Source organism: Xenopus laevis, chromosome 7S, assembly GCF_017654675.1.
Source record: "Xenopus laevis strain J_2021 chromosome 7S, Xenopus_laevis_v10.1, whole genome shotgun sequence".
Lineage (NCBI taxonomy): Eukaryota > Metazoa > Chordata > Amphibia > Anura > Pipidae > Xenopus > Xenopus laevis.
The window spans coordinates 73172184-73198830 of NC_054384.1; the positions used below are offsets into that span (position 1 = coordinate 73172184).

At 37.8% G+C, this 26647-nt stretch overlaps 1 protein-coding gene across 1 annotated transcript; it reads right to left on the reverse strand.

The window, feature by feature from the left end:
* On the reverse strand, positions 1 to 25531 carry pou2af1.S (POU class 2 homeobox associating factor 1 S homeolog). Its single transcript, XM_041571388.1, has 5 exons — positions 25235 to 25531; positions 3176 to 3306; positions 2334 to 2376; positions 1985 to 2256; positions 1 to 391 (listed from the first exon to the last, which is right to left on the reverse strand). Exons 1-5 carry the CDS (start codon positions 25248 to 25250, stop codon positions 80 to 82), a joined length of 774 nt encoding a protein of 257 aa, XP_041427322.1. The 5' UTR covers positions 25251 to 25531; the 3' UTR covers positions 1 to 79.
* Positions 25532 to 26647: the final 1116 nt, after the last annotated feature.

Here is a 26647-nt window from a genome sequence, read left to right on the forward strand (position 1 = left end):
AAAATAATATTTATTAATATATTACAATTTCTTTCCAGCAAAGCACATTATAATAAAGAACAGTATATGATGTTATATTTTAGAGCCCTTCAATTGAAAGGGTATGACTTAAGACATAGGACTCATTATCTGCATCTTCCTGCAAAAGTTTCTCCATACTACCGATAACCCTTCTTGTATCATCAAGATCTTGCTGCACTGGCTCTGGTAATGAAACGGGTATGGGAACAAACTGGGCTCCCTGAAATGTTGTTGGAGTTGTCTGATACGGAATTGTGTGAGTTGCTCCAGGTAGTGTTGATATTGGTTGGGCCCATGGAATGTAAGTGAGAGGTGCTTGATGATCTGTATATTCTATTTGTGTATCAACACCTGGATTTGAACTTCTTGTCTACAAAACAAAGATAGACATACCATTGAGAGAGAAGAAATATTCATTACTAAGCAAGCAAACATATTAGAGGCAGTAAATTGCACATAGCCATGTTCAACTGTACATGTTACCTTGTTTCCCTAGTTCCCGCTCCCAAACCCGACTCAGCAAGGCCTCTTTATTTACAGACAAACAGTAGAGAGGGGATTGATCAATGCATTTTAGTGTATATGCAAGTTATCAATAGATGAACTTTAGTTTGCTTGTACCTAATTAGGCCAGATCAGTCGCACTTCCATTGTATCTTTATATCTTTACTTGGCCATGGAGTGCTCCCACAACCTCCCTTTTTTTGTAATTTTATACTTTGTCAAAATTATTTTTCAGGAAGTTTAGCAGTTATGCTGCAGGCCAGGCCTCCATGTGGTTGTAGCACCCTCCACACCTGTTGCTCTAAATGTGGTCTTATGCTAAATGTGTGTTGGTCTGGGAGGTATTTTGCTTTTAAAAGACGCAAACAGGGGAGGATTAAGCCTCTGGAGACAATATTGCGGACTTGGCAATTTCTCTCCTTTAAAAGCTAATGGCGGGGGAGGACTAAGCCCTCTGACTGAACCAACCCAAGTCAGGAGACACTTATCCCAAGAAATGCAAACATGCAGGGAGGTGGCAATGCATAGAACTACAATATAAATAAAAGTACAATATATAAAAGTACACACAGGGAAAATAAGCCACACAATACATTCAATAAATATACACAGAGCTCATATAAGGACAAAGAGCCATTGTCCAATGGGTACCAGAATTAGACTAATGTTCAAGTGCTCTAAAAGGTAGATTGAGAGAGAACTCCTAAAGGAAGAATTCAGGATGGAATTCCAGAGGTAAGGAACAGCTAGATAGAAAAGTTTGAAACAAGAGGTGGCAGAGGATGTGGATGGTGTGAAAAGAAGGTGGCTCTAAGAGGAACAGAGGAGAGGACCAGGAACATACAGTGAAACGAGTGAATAAATGTATGAGGAGCAGAGGAGTGAAGTGCTTTCAATTTTAGCAGAATTATTTTATATGCTGGCCCTTGCTTAAAAGGCAGCCAAGAATTGTAATTGGGGTTTGAAAGGTTCCCTCTTAGGAGTGAGCAGGAGTAACTATGGTAGCAATTGTAACAATGGAAACAACAGTAATTATAGTAGCAATGGTAACTATGGAAACAAGAGTAACTATAGCAGCAGTAACTATGGTAGCAGTTGTAACTATGGAAATAATAGTAACTATGGTAACAATGTTAACTGTGGAAACAATAGAAACTGTGGTAGCAATGGAAATTATGGAAATAATAGTAACTATGGCAGCAATGATAACTATGGAAACAATAGTAACTATGGTAGCAATGGTAACCATGGAAAGAAAAGTAACTATGGTAGCAGTGGTAACTATGGAAACAATAGTAACTATGGTAGCAATGGTAGCTATGGAAACAATTGTAACTATGATAGCAATGGTAAATGGTAAACAAAAATAACTATGGTAGAAAAGGTAAGTGATAGCAGTTGAATTGAAAACAAGCACACTGATAATATACTTCTAGAAAACCATAGAAAATGTACTTACTGCAAAGTTCGTTAGAAGAGGTTGTGAGGTATAGGTCAGCACTGAGGGTGGCCCAACCACTGTATAACTTTGGCACATTGGCTGTACATACATATCACCAGTGTATGGGCAACTAACTGTTTCATGTGAAATGTAATCTGGGCAAGTTGTCCATTGAGTCAATGGTTGAAAAGCTGCAGATGGTGCCTGAGAGATCCAGCTAGTATATAAGGCTCCTTCATCATGGATAGGCAGTGCTGATGTGGGTATATCCATATCAACATACGGCAGATCTGTAAGATTAGAAACTCACAAACAATAGAACTAAGGATAAAGGAATAATATAAAATATAATGTTTACATGGAATACCAATTGGTGTGCAGGTTGGATATGTCTGGTAAGATGATGGTACCTAAAACATAAAAAAATGCTCAATCAATTTTAAATATGAAATATATATATATAACTCTTAATTTCAGAAAGAAATGCTTATTTTTAAATAGATGACAAAGGAGGCATTGCAGATTCACCCACAACAGGACATCCTTCAGCAGTTCAGTTTTTATACATTTAGAAAAGAGCTGCCATGTTGCTTGCCATAGCTGAAATATTCTTTACTGATATTGAAAAAACTCAATTTATTCTGACTCATTGGTAAATATCACTGCATATTAACAAAGGTTATTTTGCCATGTGCCAAAGCAAGAACCTTGGCTGAGTATATTGTAAAATATAGCTCTTTTTTATTTATTTAGCACTAAACTACAGCCTACTTAATGCACTAGAGATTATTATTGCTGGAAGAAGAATTTGCAGGGATCCAGATAGATGAACAAGGTAAAGCAGAATATTATTCTGTTCGCTACGTACTTAATACCACTCGTAGAGAATATGAATCGTATAGCAACCAAATCTTTTATTGCTACAGGTTTGGGCCAGTTGTACATAATTCATGATTAAAGAGCTAAACCTATGGTCAGACCCTGGGGATTAGAACTGGGGTCATTTAATTCATATGGTAATCTATTTATGTGCTGCTGGTTTTGACCCACTCAGTTATTACGGTATTCTTGTCAAGTAAAAGGGCAGAAGCATATCGTAGTGAACAATTTCATGAATATATGAGTGAGAGTCATAGTCTTCATTGCTTTCAGATATTTGAAAAAATGTATCTGTAATGTAATACTAAAAAATTAGCTTCAGGAACTTACAGCGGCACATGCAGAATTGGCATTGCTGCAGTTTCCTCTCTTCCTTTTCAGTAGTTCTTTGACTGGTTCCTTCACGCGTACTCCAAGGTATGGATGGGACAGGCTATTTTTCTGTTGCTCTGAATTCACAGCTTAAAGTACAAATGAAACCAGGTTAAACAGTGTATGCCACAGAAATGAGTTTATTCACTTCCAAATATTTGTAATGAATTGTAATTAATGACTATAAGAAAATAAGAAAATACACAAAATCACAAAAAAATAGATTGTTAGGTTAGCAGTGGCGTAACTAGAGTGCTCCGGGCCCTCTTGCAAAAAAATGGGCCCAGCGCACTCTGATCCCCACTTTCCCACCCACTTCCCGCCCTGACTCTGCCAACTCTCCACCCACTCCCCACCCAATTCCGCCCACTCTAAACACCCTGCCGACTTGTGCTCTTACCGGGGGAATGGGGGGGTTTCTTGTTAGCTATAGAGGAAGCAGGCCCCCATTTTCCCTGGGTCCCCCTTTAAATGCGGGGTCTGCTTCCTATATAGTTACGCCGATGTAGGTTAGGTTTATCTAGTGATTGCGAATGTCCAATTCTAAGCAACTTTTCAATTGGTCTTTATTTATTTTTTAATTTTTTTTCCCACTATTTGCCTTTTACTTGTAACTCTTTCCAGCTTTCAAATGGAGGGTCACTGATCCCATCTAGAAAACAAATGTATTGTTATTGCTACTTTTTATTACTCGTCTTTCTATTCAGACCCTCCCCTGTTCATACTGTAATCTCTTATTCAAATCAATGCATGGTTGCTATGGTAGTTTGGACCCTAGTTAGCAAAGTACTGAAATTACAAATTGGAGTGCTGCTGAACAAAAAGCTAAATAACTAAAACACCACAAATAATACAAATTGAAACATAAATTGCAAATTGTCTCAGTACTTCATACTAAAAGTTAACTCAAAGGTGAACAACCCATTTAAGTTGTTAACAATGCAAAACTGCAATAAACTCAGGTGAAATATATTTTATATCTCGTTAATGTATTACTTTGATCAGTAGGTGGCAGCAAACCCTAAATTTGGGCTCTTGATTAGGCCTTCTTCAGAAGTTTCTAGTGAATGAGAGGTCCAAAGGCTTTAACCATATGTGACTCGGTCAGTGTTACTACAATGCATAGCCCGAAAGTCAGGGAGCACAGAAATAAGCATTGGGCTTTTGGTACAGACATACCATAGCCAAGCCTTGGTGTAATGAATGAATGCATATAAACCGGTGCAGCAGATCTGATATAAAAAAAGCAAGCATATTAATTTTTTCTGTTTTTTCCAATACAGTAATAAATGAAATGAGTAACTAATTAATTATTAACAGACATAGACAGAAAAAATGTAATGGTTTATTTATCACAGGGAGGGGTAGAGTGCAAACTACAAACAATAGTTGGCTACAATACACCTGCCCCCCTCTCGTGCCAACGGGTGCAACTTTTTCTACTTCTGGAATGAATTTGCTGGATGCAGTGCAGCTTGCACCAGGAAACGCTGTGTGTAAGAGAAGGCAGCACTAGAGTACCAAAAGTGGGACAAGCAAAGGACAAAGGTGTTTCTTAACCAACAGCAGGTATAAATTCTAACTCTAACAGATGATAAGGGGGCAAAATTGCTTATACGTGGCACTGTGCTAAGCACCCACAGAGCACAAGGGAACTATGTTAATTTTAGTAGATTATACAGCACTTTATACATACCTCCCAACATTTTGGAAGTAAAAAGAGGGACAAAATTTTTTTTCCCGCATGTAGCGCAGCATTTTTTTTTACCACACCCCTTTCTGTGGCCACACCCCCTAATTACAATGTTTGTTTTACAAAATTTGGCAGGTTATGAAAGTTTGAAAATATTTCTCCTTATCTAAACTGTGTTTTTGTATCTCAAAATTGTTACAAAGTATCTTTTTTGCACCTGTTAGCTGTTCTGGGCTCTCTGCTAAAAGTCAATTAAGTGAGAAACTTTGTTTCTTTTTCTGGCTGTTCAGTGCATAGAAAAGAGGGACTTTCCAGAACAAATGAGGGACTGCGGGTTGAGCTGTCAAAAGAGGGACTGTCCCTCCGAAAAAGGGACAGTTGGGAGGTATGCTTTATATCCACTGCCATTCTATTCTGGGATTGCAAAAAAATGTGTGACAGCATCAGGATGTGCCATTAAATTAGCATTGAACAGAAGGGTAGGGAGCCCAGCTGCTCTGCACCAGTCCATACATCCCAACATTCTGGAAACGGAAAGAGAGAGAAAAAAAATTGCAGAGCGCGGCAATTTTGTTTGACCACGCCCTTTTTGCAGCCACACCCCTAATTACCATGCCCATTTTACAAAATTTGCCAGGTTATGAAAGTTTGAATGCATTTCTGTAGTTTTTATGTTTTATTACAGTATTACTAATGAAGGTGAATTGTCCTTTAAGCTGTGAGTCTAGCGTTTCCCAAGGGACAAAACTTTTACCAATGTATCTTAAGTATCTATTCTGGGCTCTCTGCCAAGAGCCAATTAAGTTAGAAACATTGCAACATAAATGTCCATTCAACTTTAACTTCCTGCCGTATGCAAATTAGCCAACGATATCGCAACTTCGCTCTGCTTGCCGAATTAATGTTAGCGTTCGGTGCCCTGGACGCAACGTTGCATGTTAGTGAATTAGCGTTGTCTGAGAGAATTTTCGCCTGGTGTTGCTGCCTGCGAAGCCATCGCTGGCAAATTTTCGCCGCTTAGTAAATTTGCCCCTAAGGTAACATTTGTAAATAGCTAACATTTGTCAATGCTAAACAATATGCGCACTAATAAACCAATGAATTGCTATTTACAGGTGGGTTGGAATTCACTAGTGTACTGCGGGGATTCCTATGAACAGATGTACAGTCAATTAAGGGGACATAACCTTCCCATTGCAATGTTCCTTGCAAGGATTCACTAGAATATTATCTGAGGTTAAAACAAAATATAAAAAAAAGAATAATAATTCTCTTTCTCCTTTTTTTTTTAAACAAAAGTTTGTTCAATATACTGTAACATATGCACCAAACAAATGAAAGTTAATTTCTCTGTATCCAGAACATACTGGTTCACTGCATTTCAAAGAAACCTGCTCTCTACACAGCATTCTGTTCTTTATTGATGCAGTTCCAACTAGAGAAGTAACTATTACAGTTTCACTTACAATTTTTTGTTGAGTTTTTTTAGCTTTCCCAAAAACGACACAAACAGACCACCACTCCTTACTGCCAGGACCTAGAGAAGGGGAAGCAAAGCAACATGGCAAATAACCCAACTAGTAAATATTCTCTAAACATTTCCACACATTACCAGAAGCAGAAAAACTGTCTGATTACTCATTCTGCACAAAATGAAGTAACTGCCTGGTTTTGTGTAACACTGGGTAAGAAATCTAAATGCAAAGCAAATCATAACTAATAAAACGCAGAAAGAACGAGCGATTGTCAGATACAGACTTATAGATAAGTCACAGGCTACAAAAAAATAAAAATTACACATTGACAAATTTAAAGGAGACATAAACACACCATTACAATGTTGCTCCAACCAGATGTTGGTTGACTACAATTCCCAGCATATTCTAAGTTTGCCACCTTAGCCGGTGGATAGACTGGACAAAGGGGCATATGTGATAATGTTGGGGGTGGGGCTATATTGTTTTGGGCTTGGAGTGATAACACGAGGCTGTGACATCAAGGGAGGAGTTAATGCATCACTTGGTCACAATTAGGTAGCCTAGTTTCCAGAATGTTGAAAAAATGGGCAGATATTTCTGAAACGGGCAGCCCCTTGAATAACTGAACTGTCTGATTTAAAACAAGACAGGTGGCTACCCTAGTATACATCTTATTCAGGATTATAAAGCATGTTGGGAGTAGGGGGCAGGATACTTACAGCAATAAATCTTTTCTCAGCTTTTCAGAGTCAGGAGCCCTGCCTTGGGGACAGTATGACTGTGGTACTACTACACACACCCAATCCAGTTACATCCAGGACTGCCCCTCATATCAATTCTAGCACCAGGAAATAGATCTGTGACAAGATGTTAAAGGAAATGTATTTCTAACAAATGAGTACTGCACAAAAAGAACATATAAAACAACCTGGGCATTGTGCAGAGTTCTGAGAAACAGAAACCCCAGTGCCACAAAACACCTGCTTATTCCAAAGATTAATAACCTCAGACAATGCCACAGTGTTCTTTTTTATGGATTGATGGGAAGTGACTCTAGTGGTAAATATTGTTAGGAGCACATCTACAGAAGGACCTCACAAAACTCAGATCACAGAAGAAATTATATTTCTTGTATGTAACTGATGGAAAACAGTGATTTAATGATTAAAGATGTAGTTCACCTTTGAGTTAACTGTAAACCCTGTTCTTAGCAACTCTTTATTTCATCTTCATTTTTTATATTTTTTTATTTTGCGTCTTTTTAGCTTGCAGTTTAGAATTCTTTATAATTGTTGAGGGGTCAGTGACCCTGGCAGACAAAGTTTCAGTTGCAGATTGCCCCAGAATATCACTCTCTCTCTGCACCATACTTCAAGCTCTATCTATTATGCAGAATGCTTTCCACATAAAGTACTGCATTATTATTATTATGGAGAAAAAATCTGGATAAGGATCCCATACCTGGATTGCTGAGGTTACCATCAATTTACTGTGTCTTAATCATTTTTGCATTGCCCGAGGTACTGTTGGGGCAGGTATAGGACCTTTTATCTAAAATGATAGGGACCTGGGAATTTCTGGATGAGGAATCTTTTTGTAATCACCAAACCTTAAGTCTATGTAAAAATCATGTAAACATTAAATAAACCCAAAAGGATTGTTTTGCATTCAGTGAGAATTAATTATATGTTAACTGGGATCAAGCACAAGGTACTGTTTTATTATTACAAAGAAAAAGGAAATCATTAGAGATATTTGCTTAAAATAGACTGTATGGGAGAAGGCTAGTGATTGGCGAAAAATTAGCGAAACGCATTGAAGCCATAATAATTTTGACACGCGACAATTGAGAAGCAAACGTCAATTTTTATACGCATGACTATTTTGTCCAAATGCATTTAAGTCAATAGGCGTCTGAATAATTTGGAAGTGCAATAATTTTATGCGCGCAAATTTTTTTTATGTTGCAGCAAATTTTCAACACCGTTTCGCAAAAACATTTGCGGGCAGAGAAAGCGGAAATTCACCGCAAATCCATGCCTGGCAAATAAATTCACCCATCACTAGAGATGGCCTTCCCAGAATTGAGAGCTTTCTGGTTATTAGTTTTCCGGATAAAGGATCCCATACATGTATAAAGCAGGGCTGCCAAATGTCAAGGGTAAAAGGGCAAGTTTGGAAAAATGAGCTTCCCTATGTGGATAGGCCACTGCACTTGGTCTTTGTCACACTCACAAGGAACACACTTTGCTGTTGAGAAAGCTACAATTCCTAATTTCAAGTGACAAATGGCAGTTACAGAACCTTGTGAGCAGTGCAAACAACCAGGATATTGCGACTCGGTGCCCCAAGTACCCCACTAAATAAATTATGAATATAAAATATAAAAGCACATTTACAATATACATTTATACTGTTAGTATAGTTAGGGTTATGTCTTTGAATGAAAGTCACCCACAAGAGAAAGCACTGGCGAGGGTGTGGAATCTCCATGGCTAGAGCTTTCAGCTGGACAAAAGGTTACAGTAAGAAAATTATCATTGGTATATATTAGAAACCACCCACTATACATGATCCGAATGAAGCCCAGCTGATATTACAAATGGAGGTGGCTCCACACCTATGTCAAGTTGTTATAATGGGCAGTGTGGTACTGGGGTGTCAGAGGCCCCATAGACAAGTAGTGAGTGTCAACCCTCCCCCCCACACATCTCTCGTACTCCTTGCAAATGCAATTGTGCAGTGGGGTCACAATACAGTTTCTAAAGGAAGAAAAGAAGGGGACCTATGTCCGTGGGGGCTGTGGGGAATACAGTTTTTTACCCGGTGTCCTGCCAGTCAACTCTGATTTTGGGTTACTTGAAATATCAGACATCCACACATTTCGTGTCACATGTGATTGGTGGTGGATCAGAGTTTCAATGCCTATGACTGTGTTGTGTTGTGAGAACACAAAATGTGTAAGGCTGTAATCCACATTTGTACTTCAATAAAGACCTTTTTATTACAACTGTCTGGAGGACTGCTCTTTGAGTGCCTACCCTATAAACAATACGGCGATGTCAGCTCCCTTTTGCTGAAGCCTTGGGACAAAGCACCTGAGCCTCCTCATTCACGTGGTGATTCTCTTTAAAAATAAGTTTTTATTTCCGCTAGTTCAAGAACTTACTGAGAATGGGTTTTTTTGGACCTGCCAATGCCTAATAATACCACATTTAATAGAAATCATAACATTATATCCCTTGACATTATGTTAAAGAGACAACCCTCTTTAAATAAGCACAACATTTTAGATTTGCAAACTTTGCCAGTATAAGTCCATCTCTGCTATACATAAATTGGAAAAGGCTTTTCGCAGGGGTAAACACAGGGAAAATAACAGACAAGCTAAAATAGAGATGGAAAGGTATTGCAGCAAAAAGCAAAATTAATCCAAAATTTAATTTTGAATATGTAAATAGTAAAAAAAATTAAGCAATAAAGGATGGGTCCCTTAATATCAGAGGGGATACAGATGGTGGATGAGAACAGGGAAAAAGCAAGCATTCTGAACTGTTATTCTTCATCTAATTAAGGCTTCCTTTATAATAAACCAAGTTCTAATAATATTGATACTTATTGGATAAGCATTAAAAAGAGTCTTGAATATTTTAAGGTAAATAAAAGTCAGGGACTGGATGGTATTCATCCAAGGGTGGTAAAAAAACCTTAGCTCTGTGATTGCCAAACCTCTTTACTTAATTTTTCAAGATTCATTTGGGTCTCACATGGTGCTGAGAGTATGGCAAATTGCTAATGTGGTGCCGATATTCAAAAAGCAATTTTCAGCATGTTGTCAGGGATAGAAAAGATTTTGAAGGAGTAATAAGGGATAAGATACTTAAATACATTGAAAATCACAATAATATGAGTTTGTGCCAACTTGTTTATGCGTAACAGATCTTGCCAAACAAATGTAATTGCCTTTTATGAGGAGGTGAGCAGGAAACTGCTCTGGGATGACAGTTGGTCTAATCCACTTAGACTTTGCTAAAGCTTTTGATACAGTACCATGCAGCAGTTTAACCTCTTTACTTAATTTTTCAGGATTCATTGAGATCTGGCATAGTGCCGAGAGACTGGCGAATTGCTAATGTGGTGCCTCTATTCAAAAAAGGTTCCCGTTCTCAGCCTCAAAACTATAGGCCAGTTAGTCTGACGTCAGTGGTAGGAAAGCTTTTCGAAGGGTTAATAAAGGATAAGATACTGGACTTCATAGCAAATCATAATACTATGAGTTTGTGCCAGCATGGTTTTATGCGTAATAGATCTTGTCAGACTAACTCAATTTCTTTTTATGAGAATGTAAGTAGAGACCTCGATCCTGGGATGGCAGTGGATGTGATTTACTTAGACTTTGCTAAAGCATTTGATACAGTGCCACACAAAAGTTTACTGGTTAAATTAAGGAATGTTGGCCTGGAACATAGTATTTGTACCTGGATAGAGAACTGGCTAAAAGATAGACTACAAAGAGTGGTGGTAAATGGAACATTTTCTAATTGGACCAGTGTTGTTAGTGGAGTACCGCAGGGCTCTATATTAGGTCCCTTGCTTTTCAACTTGTTTATTAATAACCTGGAGGTGGGCATTGAAAGTACTGTTTCTATTTTTGCAGATGATACTAAATTGTGCAGAACTATAGGTTCCATGCAGGATGCTGCCACTTTGCAGAGTGATGTGTCTAAACTGGAAAACTGGGCAGCAAACTGGAAAATGAGGTTCAATGTTGATAAATGCAAGGTTATGCACTTTGGCAAAAATAATATAAATGCAAGTTATACACTAAATGGCAGTGTGTTGGGAGTTTCCTTAAATGAGAAGGATCTAGGGGTCTTTGTAGATAACACGTTGTCTAATTCTGGGCAGTGTCATTATGTGGCTACTAAAGCAAATAAAGTTCTGTCTTGCATAAAAAAGGGCATTAACTCAAGGGATGAAAACATAATTATGCCTCTTTATAGGTCTCTGGTGAGGCCTCATCTGGAGTATGCAGTGCAGTTTTGGACTCCAGTCCTTAAGAGGTATATAAATGAGCTGGAGAGAGTGCAGAGACGTGCAACTAAATTGGTTAGAGGGATGGAAGACTTAAATTATGAGGGTAGACTGTCAAGGTTGGGGTTGTTTTCTCTGGAAAAAAGGTGCTTGCGAGGGGACATGATTACACTTTACAAGTACATTAGAGGACATTATAGAGAAATAGCAGGGGACCTTTTTACCCATAAAGTGGATCACCGTACCGGAGGCCACCCCTTTAGACTAGAAGAAAAGAACTGACTGATTCAGTTAATGCCTTTAAGAGTGGCTTGGATGATTTTTTGTACAGACATAATATCAAGTTATAATCTGCCCACATATATGTGAAGCTCTTAATGTTTCTTCTCTGAGTAGAGGAACCGGAATGGAAACAACTGGTCAATAGCACTCAGAAATGAACACAGAAAGTTACATAAATTCTATAATAAGTAAGCTGATGATTCATTCATATATACGTTCTGATTAACGAATATTTTGGTGAAATCAATAAAGTGTGAATTTTAATGTTTAGAAAAGGAGTATGAAGCATCACTATTAATAATCTGATGATATTTATTGCAAGGACAGAGTGCTTTTGACAGTCCATTTCCATCACTGATTCTCTACTAGGTGGGACATTAATTACCTTGTTATATGTAGCCTGAGCACCACTGGGACTTGCCAACTTTAGCAAGAACATATTAGAGCAGGTATCCTCTGTGCATATGAAAAAAGTATATACCTGTATGGGTAGGGACCAACACTGCTTTAAGAAATAAATATCTTTGGCTTTTGTGAGAGGTGGTTGTGAGTTTTAGTTTGGTGCTTTGCTGAATACCTGAAATTTTTTGTTTACATTTTTTAACTTCTTGATTGTTTGCACATAAAGAATATATACTGTAAGATCATTTCACAAATCATAACAATCATTGTTGGCAGATGTAACTGCTTCTATAAGCTTTACTCAGAGAAAATGAAGCCCTCGCCAATTATGTTTGTATTGAATGCAACTGTTTGATCAAATTTGGTATAATGTCAAAGAAACTGGTGTAATATCGCCCTTTGTCGAATGAATTTCAGGTATCTTAAACCCTTGCTCCCATCCAGAGCTTAAATCAGGAAAAAAAAAAGAATTGTGTAGGGGTAATGATACCAAGAAGCACAGAAAAACTGCTGCTCAAGTGTCCTTTAATCACCACACGACATGTATCACTGTGATTGCTTGTTACACTTGAAAAAGAGCCTTTAAGCTCGAAACATGTCGTGTGGTGATTAAAGGACACTTGAGCAGCAGTTTTTCTGTGCTTCTTGGTATCATTACCCCTACACAATTCTTTTTTTTTTTCCTGATCAAATTTGGTAGTTGTTGCCTCAACTATATATTTGACAGCGCAACTGATGAAGTTTATTCTGTTTTAACACATAATCATCTTTAAAGCAAATGAAAACAAAATAGTTGACTCATCCGATGCAGTTAGGTGACTCAGCCAAAGAAAGGAAATATAGTGGGTGTAAAGCTAAATACGTGTGAAATTAAATATAAATGCAATGTAGATTGGTAGATTAATGTAGTAATAGAAGAAGTAGAAGTAATGAGCATTTAAACACCAAAGGACCATTATGTAGGTCACCAAAGGGTGATCTCAGTTTTGCATTTTGTGATGGGATTCCTAAATATTATTTTATTAAAATACAAATTCTTGCAAGTTGACTAGTAGCGAAAATCAAAAAGTAAAGCTGCACACACATTTAAAGGAGAACTGAAGCTAAAAAATTAAATTGGGTAGAAATGTTGCACAAGTATGGTGTTGGGTTGTGTACCAGCCCAAGGCAACGACAACCATTTAGCAGTAAGAATCTGTGCCTCTAAAGATGCCCCTAGTAGCTCCTGATCTTATTTTCTGCTGCATCATAGCACATACTCTGTACTGCTGTCAGTTACCTGAGCTTAGGAACCATAGGAATGAACTCACAATTTAGCAGTATGTGTATACTATGAATTTCAAAATAAAAGACTGAAGTACATAATTTAGATTTTCATTACATGGCAATTCCTAAACCAGGGGGATTAGCATAAAAATTTGATAACTGGGCCTGTAGGATCATCTTCTAAAACAGATGAACACCACTTTCTGCTTGATGATTTGTGATAACATCTAGCTTAGGGTTTAGCTTAGGGTTTTCCAAAACACATTGAGCATGTGCATGTCACTGACACCCCTAATTAAATGCAAGATGGTGAGCTCCTGTGATAACTTTGAAGGCCTGGATCATTACTGTTATAAAGATGTAATAATGGTTGGTGCAATAAGTTATGTAGCGAATCAGACAAATCCTTCCCCTGTTTTTCTGTCTGTGACATCATCCAGCCCAGTTACAGGCTGGAGAGCCATCCAACTGGCTGGGTGCCCCAGTGCATCCTTGGAAGAGAGGGAGTGCCTGACTTTGGAGCCAAATGTACAGGGTTTCCCACAGAGCTTAGAGAGAATCAAATCTGTGGAGAGTAACACAGTTGATTAAAAGTAGCTTCCAGGAAGAAGTATAAGAAAAGGCTGAATTTTGCTCTGCTGGAGAAAGTATTTGAGCATTAGGGAGAGCCTGTTATATCTCTTGCCTGTGGATATTTTGGCCACTGTGTGTTTCCCTAGGGTGAGGACAGGTCTTGCTCGTGTACCTGCCACGTTGGAGCGGCTACTACTATCAAAGGAAAATGTACCTTGGGGCAGGTAGAGATACCTGGGGACATAAGAGCTCTTTGTGAAGGGACATGGAACTGACCAGAGTGATTCTGCATTTATCCACTTGTTGTGGCACTGTGGCATTGAGAGACTGTGCCTGTGTAGTCCACACAGGTTCCCCAGAGTAAAAGCTATATTGTGTGATTTGCATTTTCAGTTACTAAATACAGTTTACATAAAGTTTATATTTTGTTTTATAACAAACTGTGTGTGTTTTATTTTTCATAGTGGAAATCTCATGACGTGTGCTCCATAGTATTCCCTAGCTGGAGGCACTGCACTGTAAATCCCAGTTCCCAGTACTTTTCATACACAAAAGGGACTCAGGGCTCTGGATTGCCAAGGGTTAATTGCTATTTAAAGAGACAGTAACCAAACTAGGGTTATACATATATAAAAAATTGCATTTTTAGCCATATTCACTGCTGCATATTAGTAAAAATATGATTTAAAATAGAGAATAGGACAAGGAGTATTAGTTAACAAATAAATGTATTGCATACACCAGGTTTGTTACCAATTCGAATGTAGGGGAGCTGTGTATACTTGTCTCTCCTCTGTATTGTTTTTGTGCAAGGAGGGGGAGGAGTCCCATCCCTGTGAGCTAACAGGAATGAGGGCCTGAGGGAGGAAGTGCTTTGAGAGCAGCAGAGTGAAAGCACAGTGGTGCAAGATCTCAGAGATTTCTGTGTGGGAAAAGTCAGTTGTAGAAAAGCGAGCTATCTTTAGGGTGTGGAAGGAAAGGTGAAACAACTGCCATACAAGTAGGGATTCCCCTCAGCAGCTCAGAGATCACCAGCTGCATTATCCTTTGAAGTTGCTCCTGGCTGGCAGGCTGTTTGTATCACTGTAATTTAAAGATACAGTGTCCTGCCATTAAACTTGCTTAATAAATATAATAGAACGTGAATACACCTTAACTATATGATTACGTGATCTTAGAAGTATAAATATAATAGTGGATATATCAATTCATTAAAATGTCATTATTTGATTACAGAGTTTATGGGGTATATTTATCAAAGAGTGACATTAATAGTGAAGTTCCGCCACTAGAGTGAAATTCCGCCACTCTCCATTCATTTCTTTGGGATTTTTTCACTTTCACCCATTGATAAATATGCCTTTCAAAATCCCATAGAAATAAATTGAGAGCTGCGGAATTTCACTCTAGTGGCGGAACTTCACTCTTCGATAAATTTAACCCTAAGGCTTTTAAATTAAAGTGTTAATTCATTGAATTGTTTAAAAAAGACAGACTTAATTAATTTAAATCTATTATAGACCTACCATTCATTTACAATTAGTTCAATTGCAATTGATCCACTACCTAAAGTGCATAAGTGTTAAGAATACAATAAATTAATTATAATACCTTAAAGTGCAAGTGCATTTGTCCAACTTAGGACTTAGAAGAAAATAAGAAGAATTAATACATCAACCAAATTAATTAAAGATAAATCAATTGCCCAGCAACTCAAACCCGATATAAAAGTAGGAAAATTGATATACAAGAAGGTGGAGTTGTCCCATAACTTTGTACCTATTGCATTTACTATCCCTGGGACACCACAAAGCAAAGAAAGGCAGGAAAACCAGGACTGTGGTCTAGAATTTTTAAACTGGCCCTAGTTGTTGAAAGAACTGTAAAGACCTCACAAAACAACAAATCCTGGCCCCCTTGAGAATCCCAGTGCGGGATACAATAGGAAGAGAAGAGAGTGGGGTTTGAGTGCCGAATTCCTCCAGACAACCTCCCCCTTAACCAATTCTAATAGTTATATAAAAAGAGCTTTGAGCTAATATTAAAAAAATGTTTAAAAAGATTTTTAAATAGCAGAGTTCACCAACGCGCGTTTTGCAAGTAAGGCTTTCTCAAGGTGAATCCTTGAGAAATCCTTACTTGCAAAACACGCTTTGGCGAACTTTGATAATTAACCCCCAAAAAGTGTGGTTCAAAATCTTTCAGCTGCTATTGCTACGTGACACAGTGATATTATTGAATAGCTTCATATTCTTTTTTTAAGGGGAAATTCTTGCAGCATTTCAATACCACAAGAAAGACTCCCAAAATGACAGTTTTCTTCAATTACTTCATCCAAGCTGATACTTCATAAGTTTTTACTCTTGAATGTTGTTCGCCTGCATTACTCCAGCAACCATTGCTTTTCTCCAGAGAAACACAGAGAAAAACCAGCACAAACGTTTGGCAACAGAAGTCCACAAGCTGTTACCCTTACTGGGACATCAGAATGCCAACATGCCCTTGATATACCTTTGTCTGTTCAGTGTAGGTAGCTCATCATATACATAGCTTTTTACAGAGCTTAACCCCTTTGTGACCTTTTCTTTCAGACATTATATAAAGAGTCTAGTGCAAATGATGAAGTTTCATATGTGCAGATTGCAGCTGCAAACAAAAGTTGCCAAAAGTAGGACAACAAGAAATGGCAACTCCCACACAGCCATGAACTGTACTGGAGTGAAAACCACACAAATCAGTGAAAGTAGATCTTGTTCCAATTCAGTGTTTTTATTTCAGTGCTATAACAGAATCTGTAAAGCTGTGGGGGAACAGATTATATGTGTGTAACCTATAGCATTTGTGGAAATGAGAACGTTTTGGTTCCTTAACATTTTACTGACTGAGACTTCTGAGTTTTTCCAAGTGGCAATACAAAGCAATGGACCTAGTGTTTTGATGAGGGTCACATGAACATGAGTATTCTGTGTTCTAAACAACTATGAGCAGAACCCATGCATATTTACTTATAGGGGTTGTTCACCTTTAGATTAAAAGTGTTAGTAGGTTCAAGGCAAAAATCTCATTTGTGGGCCTCCACTGCTGCCCCAATAAGTTTGTAATAGGACTACCCTCAGCAGGAGAGTGTAAATTATGTATGACAAACTCAACAAAATGGACGGCACATCTGGACAAGGTTTTATAGGTAGCTATTGTTTGTTTTTTCATTGTAAATTATTTAAGGCAATTAAGAAAAGCTCTGAATAAGACATGAGATATAGGCATGCTGTTGTGGACCAAAACAATGGGAGCTGATAAAGCATTTTTTTTTTTTTAAATAAATTACAGTAATTCAATTTATTTAAATTATCCTGACACAAATATAGCTGTTTGTTACATCCTCCCTATAGTATATACTGATGCGCTGAAGAAGCCAAAAAAGTTCTGATGGCAACACCATCTGCAGCCATAAATTATTCTGCTTTTAGATGCACTAAGTTATTTCAGCTGCAATATGTATGTTGGTACATATGCTTAAATGCTTAAATACAGGAAATACTGCATTATAAAAGCAGGTCAGAGGCTTTAATATACTGTAGCTAGCCCAGATCTATAGATAATGCACCTTTCATATTTTAGTTCCACTCAGTTTATACACTACCAAGGATGACAGTTTTTTTTTTGAAAGATTTTCTTTATTAACTTTTTCCCTTGTTTTTTAGATATAGTTAGGAAGAAAAAGAAAAGAGATAGAGAGAAAAGAAGAAGAGAGATGGGTTCTCCCATTGCACAATTTCCCCAGCTCTCATTTTGACAAAATTCTTTGGTATTACACTACAAGACACCAGTCCGTACAACTATTCTACTACACATCCTGACCTTAACTAAGAAAACTGGGGCCAAGCTTTCATTGCTTGTATATTAAAACTATGCTCCCTTAACATTCAACAATGCCTGGAAAACCAGTGTTGCTTCTATATTAACACTTGAAAATTTGTCCTAACCCAAAAACCAAACCCCACGAGCAACCAATCAAACCTTTGGTTTCACTATTGACAATACAGTTGGTTAATTATCGCAAATTCGTTGCAAAGCGTCACTGCAATAAAGAAAATGTTTCCATTTTTAGTAAATAAACCACAAATTCAATTAATACATTAGTTTTGAAGTATTTGATTTCATATATATTTTAACTGAACTATACTGTATAAGGATTTGTTCTAGGTCTTCTATCACTGCTATCAAGTTTCCATTTACTGTGCATTATGTTCAAAATGTTGTTATCCAGTCATACATCAGTTCAATTTGGTTGAACACTTTTACATTAGGAACTATTGCAAGGGACTGTTTTTTATGTAAAGGAGTGCTTTAAAATTTGCCGTTAAATGTGCCATTAGAATTGATCAACAGTTTTTTCTTTTTTTTCTTCTGGCGGTATTATAGAATAGGCACTATGTAAAACCTTTGAATAGCCACTGCATCTTAAAACACAGTATATAAATCAACATCCAAAAGTATTGCATCCAACTGCGACCTGTCTCTTTTGCTGGGGTGGAGCTCCCTAAAATTGTTTCATTTGCTTCTGTTGGTTTACTTGGAGCCCAGTCTAGGTCCATAGAGCATTTCCTATGCATGGTTCACTTTCAAAGCATTATATGTAATCCTACACTATACACTTTTTGAGGCAGCTCTCCAGGGTTTTCCACACTCTCTTAAAGAACCTGGATTAGCACCAATCCTAAAGATAGTCTGCAAAGTATAAACACTGCCAATATACAGTAACTGCTCACCTCATTATTTGCATTTCAGGTTAGTGAAACTGTACTCTTATGTTTACCAGTTCTTGCTTCCTTAGAATATGTAGGGATTATCTCCTTTCTTTTTGTTCCAAAAAAAAAAATTAGATTAACAGCCGAATAGATAATGTTTCCTGCCATGTTTAAAGGAAGGTTCCACATAGTGAATCATCTTTGCTCAAAACCAGAAAAATAGTTACTATAGGAGTAGCTTTAGAGCAGTGATCCCCAACCAGTAGCTCGCGAGCAACATGTTGCTCTCCAACCCCTTGGATGTTGCTCCCAGTGGCCTCAAAGCAGGTGCTTATTTTGGAATTCCAGGCTTGGGGGCAAGTTTTGGTTGGATAAAAACCAGGTGTACTGCCAAACCAAGCCTCAATGTAGATTGACAATCCACATAGGGGCCACCAAATGGCCAATCACAGCCCTTATTTGGCACCCCAGGAACATTTTTCATGCTAGTGTTGCTCCCCAACTCCTTTTACTTCTGAATGTTGCTCACGGGTTCTAAAGGTTGGGGATCCCTGCTTTAGAGGAAGCAGATCCTCCGGTCACAGGGGGGCCTCGGGAAAAGGTAGACCCTGACTGTGGGGTCAGCTTTCTCTATAGCACAAAAACCTGCTGTGCTGTGGGCACCGGGAAGGGAGCAGAGCAGAAGGCCAACATTGTTCCGCCACTGTACTTGCACCTGCAGTTAGTATGACCCCAAGTAGCTTTATGTTAGTTAATGCTTGTTTCTTTCCTTTAGGTAATTTTGTTATTTTCTGAAAAACAAACCATACAGGCAGGTTAATTGGTTTATAAGAAACTGACAATAGTGAATGTGATAGGGAAGAAATTATATTTGGTGAATCTGAAATTAAGCCAATTTGATGTATTTATGAACCCATTTAATTTATTTTTGGAAGCTTATAAAGAGTTTCCAATAATATTTCTGAAAAAACAAATCACTTAGTCGCTCTAGAAATAGCGACCGCACATGCAGATTGAGCGCAGCTGAGCTCATGGGAGCCATCTTCTTATCTTTGGTAACCTTCGTGTCTTTCAGCGAATGCGCAGTTGTCGCGAACTGAAAGATTGCTCCAACTGCACATGCGCCAATACATTTCTCTAAAACTTTTTTAAAAATCCAGATTTATTAAGTGTAAAAATCTCTAATACAAAAATTTGCCAAATAAAAGCTGTCAAGATCCTATAAAAATCAATGTGAGCTGCACTGATCCTATTGCACCATTTTTTTGGAGACTTTGGAGACTTTCAAAGTTTTCATATTTTTTAGGGCATCATTCAGCTTTGTATTTTTAATTCGTTGCATCTATGCCTGAGTGGCATTTAGACTCATATGAGCAAAGAGCCAAACAAAAGCTGTCCTAATGTGAAACTGTGCTGTGCATGCTGTTACTGCCCTGTTCTTTGCTGAAATGTAACTTTGCATGCAGTAACTTTTGATCATAACCCTAATAGTTGCTATCAAACATCCTAGGTATAACGATATGCTCACAACAAATAATAAAACACCTCTTTTAATACTAAGCACCTACAAGTAAGTTTAAGAACACTAATTATATTAATCGGTGCTTACTAAAAAGGCATTAGACAGAGCAAAGTTGTAAGAAAGATCCTGTTACAATTATACATAAATACATCATTTAAAAAAAATAAATTATATATGAATATAGAAGAAGTAATATATAGTAAATAATGTGCTTACATTATAATTTGTGTAGGATTCTGTACCTATATTTCAATATGTACAGCAAGTGTTATGTGGCTAAAATTGGAGTGATTTTAAAGAGGAATACTTGTTAGATCCTTTCAGCTCCCATCATAAAACGGTATTGGGTACATTACCATGATATAAGTGGTCAAGGGATTAATTATTTTATTGTTCTGAAGTAAAAGACCTTTGTGCCCATCATTATGTTTTGTACTGATAAAAATATGAGACAAGGCTAGTTAAGGGAATACATTGCAAATTTTGGCAAGGTTGGGGAGACTCAGTGGAAGCAGGGTCTTTGTGGATCTGTTCTAGTAATATGTTGATGAAAATAACATGGTTAACAAAGCAACAGACCTAAGCAGTTGCAACGTTTCTGGTCAGGGCCGCTTTAACAATGCAAGTTAAGGGGCGTCTGCCCAGGGCCCACTGCTTTTGGGGGCCCACTGCGCCGAAAAAAAGAGGGGGCGGGGCGAGATGCAGGGAGGGAGACGGAGGGAGGGGACGCACACAGGGAGGAAGATGGAAGGAGGGGACACAAGGAGGGAGGAAGACAGAAGGAGGGGACACAGGGAGGGAGGAAGACAGAAGGAGGGGACACAGGGAAGGAGGAAGATGGAGGGAGGAAACACGGGGAGGTGGGACCGATTAAAAAAATGTCTGCGCGCGCCAGGGGAATGGGGCCCATTAGTTGGCTCTTTGCCCAGGACCCACCAAGGCCTTAAAAATGCCCTGTTTCTGGGTAAGGTTACTGCTTCTGAATGTACTTAGAATTCTTACAAATTATTTTTCTTAAAATTTGGTAAAATTAAGATTTTGTTTATTAATTTGTTTTACTCAATACCTTAATATGCCCAATATATATAGCATAACACATAGTTATCTGGTACTGCAGGATATGTGATGGTCTCCCTTTAGAGACCTTACTGTTGGTAAGGGGTTTAGCATTATTACAGCAACCAATTTAAAATATTGACATGACTAAAAACTGTAGTAATTCTGTAAAAACGCTTGTTAACACAATAGTATCTGTAAATAGATGTGCAAACATAGGAAAAGCAACTGTGCATATCATTCATAACATTGTCAATCTTCCAGTCCACTGAGCACAAATTTGATCTGTCTGTTGATGAGGAAGTTCTGGCTTATGAGCAATACATTTGAAAAATATCAAATGTTAAAATGATTTTAGCTCTGGCTTATGATTCAAATAATGTGCGTGCAATAATGTTATTTAAATGTATTGTTTAAAATTGCCATTCATCAGTGATAGAAGGGGACTTATATGGCCAGATTTTGTTTAGCTGTTTGGCTAATTTAGACCATATGAAATGATGGACTGGGAAAGTATATTAATTTTCAAACTTATGTGATCCTGTTGATCTATCCAGATCTGTCCAATGCACATTGTGGGTGATAAGTACATTGGCAAATGAGAATGTGATCAGAAACAGCAGCAGTTTTGGTCAAGTTGTCAGTTGAAATGAACAGGAATAACAGAATTGAATGTTTATGATTAATTGCATTCATGGTGTCAGAAAGGCTGTTTGTTAAATTGTTTTTATGTAACCTATGTAACCTCTCGCTTACATATGGAGGCTAAACACAATTGCAAGTTAAACAAGAATTTAAGAAAGAACTGAAAAACACACAGCCCTCTGCAGAAGTATCAATATGGGGCAGACAGAATGAAAAAGTCCAAAAGTACGGGAAGGCAAGCTTAAATAGTCCCTTAATTGGGCTAATGCCAGCAGCACAATCATGGGTGTGCAACAGTAAACACTGACAGTCTGAAAAAAACTCCATAAAACCTGGAAGGCTCTACTCACAGTGTCTCCTGTGGCTCAACCCAGGGAAAATGGTCAGTATGCAGCAGATCCCTGTTTCTGTATCAGGGAGTTCTTAGCATATGGGCTGATCGACTGGATACTTTGATGGGTCAGTATATGGTACCTTAAGAGGGAGAATATTATTAACCTTAACTATTTTAAAGAACTGTTTTTGCACTGTCCATTTGCACTGTATACTAGTGACTTTCAGTTTCTCTATGAATTTGCTTTGTGCAATCCAGTGAAATTGAATATATTTTTTTAGAGCTAGATGATGATTAATCTAACTAATAGCAGAGCTTCTACCATATTCCATGTTTAATTTCTTTTCAGCATGAAATAGATATATAAAAGCCTTATCTTTTGCTGTTCGCAGATTTACTCCTTGGTTTCCCGGTTTTTACCCATAAAAAAAAGTTGGACAGCTTGACTTATTTACAAATACTGGGTATTTTGCACCAGTGATGTCATCCATAGCAACCAATTTTATCTCTATTTGCAGCAGACTGATTAAAGCTATTTGCTGCCATGGGTTGTTGCACAATGGCAAAATTGCCCACTGATCATATATGCCATGCCTAAGCCTTAGTGATTTTTGTGCCCAAGACAGTCACATGTTATATTTTTACTAATTTCCCATCTCAAGGTGTCTGTTATATTTTTACTTATTTCCCATGTCAAGATGTCTCCTGGCTAGACTACATTTCCCAGAATGCCCTTTCCTGGAGCTCTGTCCCCTCTGCCTGTAACAAGAGAACAATGGACATAAATAGCATATAAAGCTATATAATAATAGTGCTAAATGTTCAAAGATGGTGGTGTCTCTATAATCCTCTTCATGAATGACAAAGACAGTAGAGCTCTTTTATCAATACTGCAGTTACCTAAGTCACATAAGGGCCTTCAGGACTGAGCAGTTATAAGGCACATACTGACCTATGACAGCAATCCAATTGTTAAGCTCCCACATCTATTTTAAATTAAAAATTTAAAAATGTGTTTTATTAATTTGTAGTAGACCATCAACATACATGCTGTTATCTGCCATCTCTGTACTATACTTTCAAGGAGGCGATTGTCTCTAACATCAGAGGCTGCAGGACAGGACAGGGCCCTGTCCTTTCTACTGACCCTATGGCAAGTGGTAACTATAGGGATGGGCTGCATCACATGATGCTGTGCTGTGCCACTCACTTTGATTTTCCTATCCAGTGCAAGTCCAGTCCATTTTGCCAGGCAGAAGAGCTCTGTGCATGAGCACTAAGGGGTACACTAGTGCACTGCCAACTTTTATCTCAGATGATTAAACTTGATGCACCATAGTGAAACATAGTGAAAAAACTCAATGAAGTTACAATTCCATTATTTTTGTGTATTGTCTTCTCCTGTTGTGAAAATGTTTGTCAAAATAGCCTTTAACTAACAGATGTTAATGAATTAACTTATAAGCAGAATTAAACTACAGGTACTAGAATTTTAAAAGAAGATAAAACACCAGACTCAGTTTTTTCTATTTTAATGGGTGGAGGCGACATCTTTATTGAAACCATGTTTGACATACTAAAGTAACTAAACCGATAACCTGTCCTTGACATATTATACCAAACAGCTGCAGTGGGCATATTAAGGGAAAATCTTATTGACCAAACCCAAATGGCAAGGACCAAAAATAATTACCAGCCAGCAGCTGTGACAAAACACGTATAATAATATTAAAGATAACACAATGCAAACAAGTCCCTTGAAACGTTTTATAACAAAAATATATTATACTAACAGTACAATGGGGGGTGGGATGATCAGCCACCATTATGGGAGACCAGACACACTGCCAAGTCTGCACAGTGCTCCATGAGGGAGGAGAAGGATAAGAGACTTCGGGGGTTATGTAATAAAAGGCACTAAGTTTGCCCATGGGCAGAAACCCATAGCAACCAATCAGCAGGAAGCATTTACTGGGCATCTGTTTAAAAGTAACCATCTGATTCCTTGCTATGGGTTACTGCTCCTAGGCAAACGTAGTGCCTTTTAATACATTAGGGGGTTCCCCTTTTATAGCAGCCCTCCTTTTGAGCCCTTATACAATCCTTCCCTCCTCCCACGTAGACTGTCCCAGAGTTCCCTTTGCTCCCAGCACTTCCCCACAGTCCTGGGCACCCTTAGTTAGCCACTTTGGTGCCATACAGAAAGGATATTTCCACCTTACTTTACAAAGAAGCAACAGTGCTTTTAATACAGTATTTGCATAAGTGTGCATATATGTGACAGTGTTAGGAGAAAGGAATGGGACCAGTGATGTATCCCAACACTTAGAATATGCATCAGAGAAATAAATGTAGGCTACAGGGATTGAATCTATGTCTGAGGTTGTCTGTGTGTTTTGTACAGTTCTGTTACATGTGACATTCAAATGTGTAGGCTGTCACTTTAAATATTACAATAGCTGGCAAGTTTGTTTTTGTCAAATAAAGCAACATTTCCTCTCAGATGTCACACACTAAACCCCAGTAGTTATTTATTGTGGAAAGAGAAAGGTTGACTGACATAAGATAGCTGAAGCCTAATATAATGTAACTTGTTAATTCATTTTCCTCTTGGTGCCCCTCAAACCACAAACTTCAAAGAATGCCTCTCAAACCTGTACCTTGAAACTCATTGCATGATAAAATAAATGGGTTTGAAATTTTATTGCGACCCAATTTTTCTGTGACATAATTTTTAATGCATTTATTGAAGAAGGAAGATGTTGCACAAAAAAAAACCGTGACTGTGCGATGAGAATAATATGTATTAAAGCACCCGTTTGCATACAGACTGCGTTAAGACGTTAGCCAGAAAAAAACATTTCAATAAAATAATTCTGCTTGCTCTATTACCACGAATTCCATTGTAAAGCGCATTTGGTTCGAGCCAATGCTGATGTTGACTGAATAGGATTATTTAAAATGGCTAAAAGAAGATGACTTACATTTTTGCCAGTGCATGTTCTGTGACAGAAGGTTGCAGTTTCTCTTCTTAGAAGAAGACAGTTTGGCTGTTTGAAGTCTTACAGAGTTTTTCACTTTTGATAGTAGTGTGAAAAGTAAATGAGAGAATGTTTCCTTCAGGTTTTATAAGCTCCAAGTGCCCAATACGTAGATGACATCATCACCTATTCTGACCACAAGAAGCCTAGCGAAGCAAAACCTAGGCACATACGAGTGTGCATCTCAATGTAAACTCTTCTAATATGTAATGATCATCCATCTCAGCTCTAATGCTAGCTACAGATATAAATACCAATGACACATTCGCTGTGGATGCTTATATACCCTATATAGTATTTTGAGTCTAATGCCATTTATTTAAGGATACAATATCAACAATACTTCTTCACTAAGGTGTTTGTGTTAATAACCAAATAGAAAAAGTGTGGGACTTGGAATAAAAATACAATTTATGTAAACTGAATAATGGATTTTTAATATATGTAAACTGCAGAACTCATTTCAACTTAACTCTGTTGATTGTGTTTTTGAATACTGGTTTGTCGTTTTCATAAGAAGAGACCCAGTCCCTAGGGACACTGCTGGAAGGAAGCACCTGCACGTTCTTCAAGCACCACTGAACATCAAAAAATATCATTTTTTAAACAAGAACTGCTGTAAAAAGTTTGGTTTTGAGATTTTCATTTCAAACTGACACATGTAAGCTGTATCGGGAAGTGCAATAAAAATAAGAGTTGATTATATGGAATGCTTGTGACTTGGGAAATTCAGAATAAGGTATATTTCTGGAAACTGGAACAACATGTGTGAGAATAAAAATACAAAGGAAATGGCATTGCCAGTTTGCAGAGCATTATGGGTAAATGTTTTTAAGATAATACTTGTACTTTAAAGCATTTTAATCTTTCCACAGACATTATTCATTGCTGGTGTGAATGCTGTGAGAAGAGCTGTAATGCATTTAAAAAGCCGTTATTGAAATCCATATTGTTTTGACCCGATGGATTGATGCCATTTCATATTTACATTGCAGAATAAGCCTGTCTGATGGAGCCTTGGTCACATTCCTCAGGAACATAAGCACTAGGCTTCCGATTCAGTCATCAATGGTGGGCACCTAATATCTGTCCATGTATGGAAAAGCAGAAATGGCCTCTAACCATCCCACAACAGTTCTCAATTCAAATGCCTTTCTCACCTTATATTGGGTCCTGGATTGATTACTTAGCATTTATACCAATAATAACTGCATATGTTTTACTATATTGAATCATCGCATGGTTGTCAATAAGCTCACGATATAGTCGGAATTGATGGAATAAACAGCTTCAAAGCAGTAATTTCAAACTGCATGTGTTTTTATTGTGCAGTGCAACACACTACATGTTTCGGGT

Coding starts and splice junctions, on each gene's coding strand:
- pou2af1.S (XM_041571388.1), bottom strand. Junction 2,257..2,333: donor TCCAACCTGCACACCAATTG/GTATTCCATGTA, acceptor CTAATCTTACAG/ATCTGCCGTATGTTGATATG. Junction 392..1,984: donor CTCTTCTAACGAACTTTGCA/GTAAGTACATTT, acceptor TTTGTTTTGTAG/ACAAGAAGTTCAAATCCAGG.